This window comes from Helianthus annuus, chromosome 15, assembly GCF_002127325.2.
Source record: "Helianthus annuus cultivar XRQ/B chromosome 15, HanXRQr2.0-SUNRISE, whole genome shotgun sequence".
NCBI lineage: Eukaryota > Viridiplantae > Streptophyta > Magnoliopsida > Asterales > Asteraceae > Helianthus > Helianthus annuus.
This window is the reverse complement of record NC_035447.2, coordinates 116,382,577-116,392,151: the sequence shown is the minus strand read 5'-3', so window position 1 is coordinate 116,392,151 and position 9,575 is coordinate 116,382,577. Positions and strand designations below refer to the sequence as shown.

Sequence of the window (9,575 nt, the reverse complement as noted above, 5' to 3'; positions counted from 1 at the left end):
TAAAATATTGCAGCTTCTATATGGTATAATTACATACATGATATTCATATTTCATACATGTTCTTAGTAAAGTTGAGGGACAAAAAGATAACAAACCCGTCATTCATTTGTACTACCGTATGCATAACCCATGTAATTATACCTAGACCGAACATTCGGTTGATTGTAATTCGGGATGTTATTATAATCAACAGCCTTAATCACCACAGCTTCATGTTTCCTCTCCTGTTCTTGAACAGCCCCAAAAACCACCTCGTTGGTTGTCTCGCTCTTCTCATAATAAGTTTGAGAACCCGACGAGTGATGTTTCTGATGATGTTGTTGACGATGTTGATGTTTTTGAGATTGTTTCGTTTGCTGTTGTTCGTTAAGGCATTCACTGTTTTGTCCACTTCCAGTTCCACTATTAAGATACCGGGTCTGTTTAGAAGGTCGTGGTCTTTCTGCGGGTTCTGGGTTGTGGGTCATAAACGGGTACGGGTATGGGGACGGGTCTCGGGTTTCTAGTGGTGGGGGGACATCTTGATGGGGAATTACAAAGCTTTCTTGCATAGGCCAAGTGGTTGAAAATGGAAGGGGTTGAGGGTAATTCATTTGAAGATGAGGGTGAGATCGGTTCTTTTTGGAACTAGATGAACCAAAGAAGATTGCAAAAACAGTTGTTATAGGTTTGATCATAAGTTTTCCAAGTGAAACAAATAAGCTGTCTTGTTCTTTCTCGTATTCGTCTTCGGGTGGAATTAGAGGCGGTCTTGCTGATCTCATCGGCATTTGATATGCAGATGGAGGAACAATGTTCATCATCGGCCTTGGATCCTGTTTTTCCATTAGTGATCTCTAATCACACGATAATCAAAAGTCGCCGAAAGTGTATTTTTAATCCATAAAACCTCTTAAAACGTTGTTTAAAAGTCGAATTACTATTGAAATAATATAAAATTTTCATTGTATTTGAAAACTCAATTGGTAATAGAAAACGTAAAAGATTTGGGACAAGTGTTTCGGGCTAACCCAAGATGAGTCATTCAAAATTAGGGGTGTAAACGAGTCGAGCCGCTACCGCTACTCGAGATCAGCTCGCTTAAAGATTGAAACCCCAGCCGAGCTTAAACATGCTCGGTCCTAAACTGGAGTTCATATCATAAACAAGCTCGAGCTCATAGGCTTGCAAGCCTATTTGAGCCTATTGTGTGTGTGTGTGTATAAATAATTATTTTTATTTTCATATAATAAATATATATAATTGCATAACATATTATTATATATAAAAACTATTATATGTGTAAATAAAATAATTAGATATTTAACAAATAATAAAGGAGTTGGGCTCGAGAAATTTTTAACAAGTCGAGCTCGAGCTTTAAATATAGAGCTAGAAATGAGCAAAGCTTGAGCTTAGATGAGTTCGCACTCGGTTCGACTCCTTTACACCCCCAAAACTAAATAAATTACCCATTTGACATGTTACCAACCCACTTGACCCGCATATTTTGCGACCTTTATTGAAGAAGAATTACATGTGTGAAAGTGTAAGCTAAATAAGGATTACCCTTTGTGGCGAAAACATTGCACCAACTCTACGTTGTAACAATGCTAGCATAAAGCCAAAGAACATTGCAACACCAAGAACCGCTATCCCTAAAGGGTCATCGCCATCATACTGATGAGAACAATCATCTTCATGAAGTTGGATTTCTCGAATTGCTTGGTTACCTCTATCAATAACTAAAATAGAGCAGCTACTCGCAACGTATATTATATCGAAATCATCTGAAAACTTTGCAGCGTCACTTGGACCATCAATATGACCCGTCCCTCGTGCCAAGTTTCCTCCAGCTATGGTTACAACCCCTGTGCATATAACAAAATACGCCTTCTTAACTTTTATTACAAAAGAAAAAGAATACGTTATGTTTTCGTTTGAGGTACCTGCATCAGTGATCTTCCTAATAGCCATATTCATGGTGTCAGCCACGTATACATTTCCTTTGTCGTCCACTGTAAGCCCTTTCGGGTGGTTCATTCGGGATTCTCTTGGCTTCCCATCCACATGCCCGAACAACCCTTCAGGTGAACCAGCCAGAATCTTTGGACGGCTATCTGTGACAACCATTTCGTTCAAAATGATACATTACCCGCGATTAAACATATGAACTCGGTTTTGACCAAAGGAATAAGAATATAAGAAAGGTTCTAGTTAAAGCTTATAACTATTAAAAGACAAGACGTGTGGATTTAATTTTACTATAGAAGATTCAAAGGCTTGCTTGTATTTTATGATGATTGAACTGAATCTAAAGAGAATAAAGTTTAGTCAACCGTTGGTCAAATGTGAGCTTTAGGAGAAAAGTAGGTGTTATCATAGAAACATAATTTGGAATAAAATCTAAATGATGAATAAAACTTAAAGATGAGTATTCTTCTATACAAAAGCATAGACAATCCCTATTCCCAACAGTGGAGCCCTCATGAACATATGAAAGTTTACTCTTAGACTGTTCATGAAGAACTTTAACTTGGATTCTAACTCATAAAAACTATAATCAAGTTTAACATTTTTGCATGGCTTTTGGACTAGCATAACACGATCTATATAATCAGTTGATGCACAATTGTACGATCAATGACACGTTGTTTTAAGGAAATCCTGACGCATAGTTGTACGCACCCAATTCAAGATGTTTTCAAAAGGTCTTTTTAGAGTAAATTGACAAAATGGTCCCTCAAATCTTTTGAATCTGAGTTCATGTGTTTTCAATTTTGTTACTATTTTCATTCAAAGTCAAAATCTTGTCAGATTTTTCAGTTAACATCCATTTTTTTGTCTTTTCTCTCTCTTTGATGAAGAGCAAAATGATCTTTTAACGTTCTATTATAACAAATTAAAAAAAAATATGACAATTTTGCCCTTCATTAAAAGGAAGGAAAAAGACAAAAAAACTGGATGTTAACTGAAAAATTTACCAGATTTTGCTTTTGGATGAACATGGCAACAAAATTTAACCACAGGACCCAGATTCAAAAAGTTTAAGTTTTAGACTAACGTGGCAAAAGTGACCAAACCTCAGGGACCATTTTACAGCTTACTCGTCTTTTTAATTAAAATGTAACAATACTACACTCAAATTATAGATAAAAAATACTTTATTTTTATGGTATATAAATGACTATAAAAATTACTTATCTATTAAAAATGAAACAACGCTAACATAAAGCCATAAACATATGGTTAATAGCATCCAATTTTGATATTACAAACAGAATATAAGACCCCCTGTAGTGGGGCGTGATAAATGGTTTTTTTTTTCTCTCATAGCGCTCCATAATGCCCCGAACACCATGACGGGCAGCGTTATGGGGGCTTTTTTGGTGGGTGGCGCCATGCATATAGCGGCGCTATATGTGTTTGGTTTGAAAATTAATATGGGCCAATCAAGAAAGAGCATAGGGTTTTTATAATTAATTAATAAAATTGAAAATTAATAATTAGGTAATGATGGGTAGGGGCTTTATGACTACGGGCTCTAGTGATATAACGTCCCATAAAGCCCCTATGTGTCGTGGCACGACACGTGTCGGGGCTTTATGACTACGGATGGCCTAAACATACTTATGCAGAACATATATAAGGATAATTACACTTACATTTTGACAAGGGTGTTGAGACTTTATAAACATTACTATTTTCAGAATCCAACACAAGAACCTCCCCAGATGGAGTCACCACCACAGAATAAGGCTCAATCCCAAGTTTACTTCCATCAAAAACTGTTTCAACAGAATAACCACCTTCATATTTCACCATTGACCTGCTAGAAACACCTGTAAATCAAACCACCCAGATCAAATTACCACCTCAAAAATCTTGATTAAAACTTAAGGGAAGAAAAAAAGATGAAATTGAACAAACCCGTGCTGATTTTGGTGTCAGGTTTTAAAGACCACAGCCATTTGAACAGTGCAGACAAGGTGTTCGACGCAATGCCGCTGAGAATTTCTGCAATTGAACTGAACAAATAAGCAACGGGTATGTTGAGGTTGATCAAATAGATGAAGATTGGTGATGTAGCACTTACTTGCGGGTGGTGTTGCGGATGCTGATGAGAAGATTGATCCAGAAAATATGAGAAAGATAATGGGTAGACAGAATGCTTGGTTGTTGGTGATCATGGTGGTGTGTTAAGCGATGAAATGTGAAGTTTGAATATATGAGAAAGCGTAAAGGTCATTGTGGGTCAGTACTATGCTTTAGAGGGATGATTTTACGTGTTGTTGAGGATAGAATCACAGAATGTCGTTCTTTTTTGTCTTTTTGGTTGATGAGTTGATCGGAGAGATAAAGGGGATGAGTTAAAGAACGGGTGTGCGAGTTCATAGGGTACTGTTCTAATGTAACATAAGTTTAAAAGAGGACACATGACTCGTTATGTGGCAGGTAGTATGTGAGTTGATCCCCGTCCCGTCCCGGATCGGCACCGCCTGCTACACCATCCCCCCCCCCCCCTCGTCGTCCTCAGCGTCCACCCTCAGACGTTTGCGACGCTAGCTACATGACAAAATTTGATTCATTCTCCCCTCACACACATATACAAACTCATATATAGGCCCATCCTCATTTCCATAGTTTCATCCCCTTTGCCCCATCCTCACTCCCCTCCTACGTGGCACTTACGTGGCAGATCATCTTCCAAGGATTGGCCATCACTAGGGGTGCAAACGAGCCGAGCGGCTCGCAAGCTATTCGAGATCGGCTCGAGAAAAAGTTCGAAACGAGCCGAGCCTTATCGAGCCCGAGCCGAGCTTGAGCCTCAAAACAAAGCTCGTTTGTTTATCGAGCCCGAGCTCGAGCCTCACATGTGAAACTCGTTAGGCTCGTCGAGCCTTATCGAGCCTTAGTGTAAACAAGCCGAGTCAAGCCGAGCTTATTTAAACTTGTTTACAAGCCGACATCGAATGTAAAAGTAAGCTTATTTAGTAAACGAGCCCGAGCTCGAGCTTTACTTATCGAGCTCGCAAGCCTAAAAAGTCTATTATTTATATTATTTTTATTTAATATACTAATTAATAGATAATAAACGAGTCGAGCCCGAGCCGAGCTCGAGCTTGATAAAATAAAAACGAGCCGAGCTCGAGCTCGAGCTTTGAAAACAAAGCTTGAATCGAGCTGAGCTCGAGCCCGAGCTCTCATAAGTTAATCGAGCTCGAGCCTGACCGAGCTCGGGCTCGGCTCGGCTCGTTTGCACCCCTAGCCATCACCATACCGAATAGCCTTACATGAGGAAGAGTGTAAAATAAGCTGCCTCGCTAAATGACTTAATAAAAGTTTAGATAGTCTTGAGCTTAAATGAGCCTAAGATGAGTTTAGATGAACCATGAGCTCTGTCCTTAAAATAAACTTGTTTAATAGATGAGCTTGAGACAAAGCTTAACTTCTTAAACTCGAACTCGCACACGAGCCTATATATTTATATACTAATTATTATTACATATAAAATTTTAATAAAAATAACTAAATAGCATATAGGGGAGGGTTATCTTGATAACATGGATTTTTGTGAGAACACTAAGAACCATTTTCATCCATAGATCATCCTCAATCACGGGTCAAGATTAAATGAGTGTTTAAATGAGGGGACCATAAGATAAGACTCAAAAGGGCAACATCGTAAAATTACAATTCAATAAACCAAATCACATTTTCCAGAATTCATCTTCTTCCTCAGGAAATCAAATCGCATCTTCAAAAATCCTAAATCCACTATCTTCCTCATGAAATCAAACTGCAGATCAAAGGTTATCGAAGGCTTTGTGGAAGAAAAAGGAAGAATGTTTGACAAGCAAACTGATGGTGAACGCAAAGAGGCCGCTGAGCCTTATGTTCTTGATCCGGTATGATTTCTATTTCTTATATTGATATTAGTTAATCTAGGGTTTTCAGGTTTCGGATTTGTTGTTAATCAATTACAAAAAAGTTGATTTTGAAAGGTGATCGTTGATAAATTATGTGTCCTCCTCTGTTCACCGAACAAAGTAGGGCTAAAGTTGTAAAGACTAAATTTGTTTGCGTTTTTAGGACTGTTCGGATTTTAGCGGTAATGTGAGTTTTTGTTTGAAATTGAGAGATAAAATAATAGGATTTTGAAGTATGATTAATTTCTAGTGTCATAACTTGGAGTTCATGTGTCAAAAACTAATAACAAATTAGGATACGACAACTATTGAAGTCATTGAGTTAGAATTGAGCTGATGGCAGTGATTCGGAGATGTTTGTTATTATGCATGATTAGTATGTGGTAAGTGTTCACCAGTTGAGTACTTTGGAAAATCATTTTGTTTTTAGGGTTTACAATCACATCTAGCAACCACAACTTCAAATAACATGAAAATATACACACCCATATCAGAAAGAAGTAATGTGCAGTTAATGCAAGTGTGAAACATAGTTTTAGAGAAGATGAATGTGGAAAACAAAGAAGTTTTGATTGAAAGATGCATGTGATTATGTATGATTGGTATCTGGTAAATTTTCACCAATTGAGTAATTTCGAAGATCAAATTTTCTTTTTCTGTTTTTCATCGAAGTTAGTAACGTTTACACATGTGTAAATCATAACATTTCTAAAAAAATAAACATATATGAAGGTTTACTCATGTGTAAATCATAATAGTAAGAAAAATAAGCTTAGATATTAAAGTTTACACATGTGTAAATCACAATAGTTTAAAAAAACTAGGCATAGATATGAAGTTTTACACATGTGTAAATCATAATAGCATAAAAAAGAATAGACGAAGGTTTACACATGTGTAAATCATTGTAGTTAAAAGAATAATCTTGGATATGAAGGTTTACACATGTGTAATCATAATAGGTTAAAAGAAAAAGAATAGATACGAAGGTTTACACATGTGTAAATCATAATAGTTTAAAAAACTAGGCATAGATATGAAGTTTTACACATGTGTAAATCATAATAGCATAAAAAAATAATAGACGAAGGTTTACACATGTGTAAATCATTGTAGTTAAAAGAATAAGCTTGGATATGAAGGTTTACACATGTGTAATCATAATAGGTTAAAAGAAAAAGAATAGATATGAAGGTTTACACATTTGTAAAGCATTATAGTTAAAAAATCAACAGAGTTTCAAAGATTTACACATGTGTAGATCATGATACTTAAAAAATAAGCATAAGTATGAAGGTTTACACATGTGTTAATTGTACTAGTTAAAGAAAATAACCATATCACGTTTATACCTTTGAATCTAGCTTAGATCTATTCGGTTCCAACCACCAGTTTTGGGTTTGAAATATAAGTACGATTAAATAGGTGTAATTATGCAATTTACACATGAGTAAATAGGTTGTTTACACATGTGTAAGTGACCAGCTTTGCTCTTTTACACTTGTGTAAGTGAGCCGGATTATTTGTTTAGAGTAGCTAGTAAAAACCAGTTTAATGGTTTTGTACTTTTGTCACTTTGATTAGGCACACTTCAGAAAAATGGTACATCCTAGTTGGATGGAAAATGACAAAGAGAACTTTGAGTATCCATTGTAAAAGCCTAGAAAATGACACGAAGATTGTAGTTTGGAAATCGAGTATTCGCTGAGAAGATGTGATCAAGAAAGCAATGGAGATTGAGACAGACAAAAAAAAGACTAGATATTATGGATTATGACTTATTTCTATGTTACCGTGGTTAGGGTATATCAATGTTACGACTTTTGTTTTTATGTAATCATGGTTACCGTATGTCAAGGATTATAACTTGCTTACAATCTGTAAATCATCTTGTTCGACAATTTATATCCAGTGTTTGAATTGCTCATATTTACATAAATTTTGGCTTTGAAATTTATAGACTTTATATATTAGTTTTGTCTTTATAATGTCATATTACATATGTGTGTATTTAAAGTATTGTATATATGTGTAATATTGCACATGTGTATTACACATGTGATCTGTGGCAAATACATTATATGTGATACGAAACAATTTATACATGTGTAAATAACCTGCACATATGTAAAACAAGCACATATATGTAACACTGAACACTTTAAACGTGTAATTGAGCTGCACGTATGTAAAATAGATACAAATATGTAATAGAGCACTGTTTAGACATGTGTAATTCAACTGCTCATACGTAAAACATACATAGATATGTGACACTAAAAGATTACACGTGTGTAGATTAGCTGCACAAATGGATTTTAATTGACACGATTTAAAACAAACTTGTACATATAAAGTACAAATGGATGTGAAATCCACCAACAGAATAAACAAAAGACGTAAGAAGTAACTAAAGCGAACTAATGACGTGTACATAGTTTTTCCTCTTATTCGTCAAAGGAACACCAAGATTCAAATCGACTTATACGTCACTACATTTAGTTGCTTGATTGGTGGTATTGCTAGGCTTCATCTTCGTCCTTACCGCCATCTAAATTTGAACACCAGTAACTAAGAATTGATCCACTGAAGTCACCATGTGACACTTGTTGCTAGTGTTAGTACTACAACCATTGGTTTTCTTCTTATTTTACCTTTCGTTGTCGGTGTTGTAAACAATGGGAACACCAGATTCCTCTTTTGGCTCTTCCTTATTCGTCTCCGCAGGTGCAGCAGCGGCAGCTGGAGCGGCTTCAGCAACCGGTGCAGCCACAACAAACTTACTTGGATCCTGTAATCAATCGTCCGTTCATATTTACACTTTACCCTATAAACTGTATATATAAATCATAATAAAAATAATGTAAATGTTTTTTAAACTTAGAACAAGGTACTCCTTCACTTTGTCAGCCAATGGGAAAGATTATTCAGTCTCAACAGCAACAGCCAACAGATTCTTGTAATCATTGATCAACATGTGAGACGCGGCTGCGATAGTTGGGTAGTGGATAGCAAGTGCCAAGGAAGTGACCATGGACACACCCAAAGCAAACTTCTCAATGAGGTCATCTTCGATCAGGTCGAGCACCTCGGGGCTGAAGACAGAACCATTGTCGTACACGGTTTGAACAACTAAACCATATGAGAATGGCCTTATGCTAAGTTTGGCAAGAGGAGCAGCCTCGGATGAACCCACTTTGTCACCCTTCTTGATGAGCTCCACAAGGGTGATAATTTCCACAGTACCCTTGTTAATCTTGGTGGGAATGTTAAGAACCTGTGATTTACAAATTTAAAAGATTAGATTATATTTGTATGAGATGTGATGGAGAATTAATATATAACTTATGATATGAAGTGTGAACCTGGAAGAAAGAGGTATGTGATGGATCGAGACCGATGTTGCCAGGGGGCACAACCAGATCAACTGGGGCAACTAGACCAACACGAGCCGGAGCTCCAACCTTGTACTTAGCAACTTCCTCACGGACTTCCTTCAAGTCACCCTTGGTGAAGATCAGACCAACATTTCCCTATATAAACACACCAAAAATAATTCTATTTAATCATGTTCATACATTAGAACACTTAACATCAAATACAGTCCACTTAAGTATCATCAGTAACGGTAACAGAGAAACATATTTAACCTATTTAACTACTTC

At 36.4% G+C, this 9,575-nt stretch overlaps 1 protein-coding gene, 1 long non-coding RNA gene and 1 pseudogene across 2 annotated transcripts; 1 reads left to right on the top strand and 2 right to left on the bottom strand.

Moving 5' to 3' along the window:
* On the bottom strand, positions 1–4,385 carry LOC110872577. Its single transcript, XM_022121392.2, has 6 exons — positions 4,077–4,385; positions 3,911–3,997; positions 3,646–3,822; positions 1,930–2,100; positions 1,550–1,851; positions 1–816 (listed from the first exon to the last, which is right to left on the bottom strand). The coding sequence occupies exons 1-6, from the start codon at positions 4,168–4,170 to the stop codon at positions 100–102; spliced, it is 1,548 nt and encodes a 515-aa protein (XP_021977084.1). The 5' UTR covers positions 4,171–4,385; the 3' UTR covers positions 1–99.
* Positions 4,386–5,706: 1,321 nt separating this feature from the next.
* On the top strand, positions 5,707–7,781 carry LOC118487674. Its single transcript, XR_004882604.1, has 2 exons — positions 5,707–5,889; positions 7,495–7,781. It is a non-coding gene; the product is annotated as an uncharacterized LOC118487674 (long non-coding RNA).
* Positions 7,782–8,560: 779 nt separating this feature from the next.
* Positions 8,561–9,530, bottom strand: LOC110869840 (annotated as a pseudogene).
* Between the last annotated feature and the right edge of the window lie 45 nt (positions 9,531–9,575).

Coding starts and splice junctions, on each gene's coding strand:
- LOC110872577 (XM_022121392.2), bottom strand. CDS start 4,170: ATGATCACCAACAACCAAGCATTCTGTCTACCCATTATCTTTCTCATA. Junction 2,101..3,645: donor CTCAACACCCTTGTCAAAAT/GTAAGTGTAATT, acceptor TGGTTGTCACAG/ATAGCCGTCCAAAGATTCTG. Junction 817..1,549: donor CAATGTTTTCGCCACAAAGG/GTAATCCTTATT, acceptor ATGGAAAAACAG/GATCCAAGGCCGATGATGAA.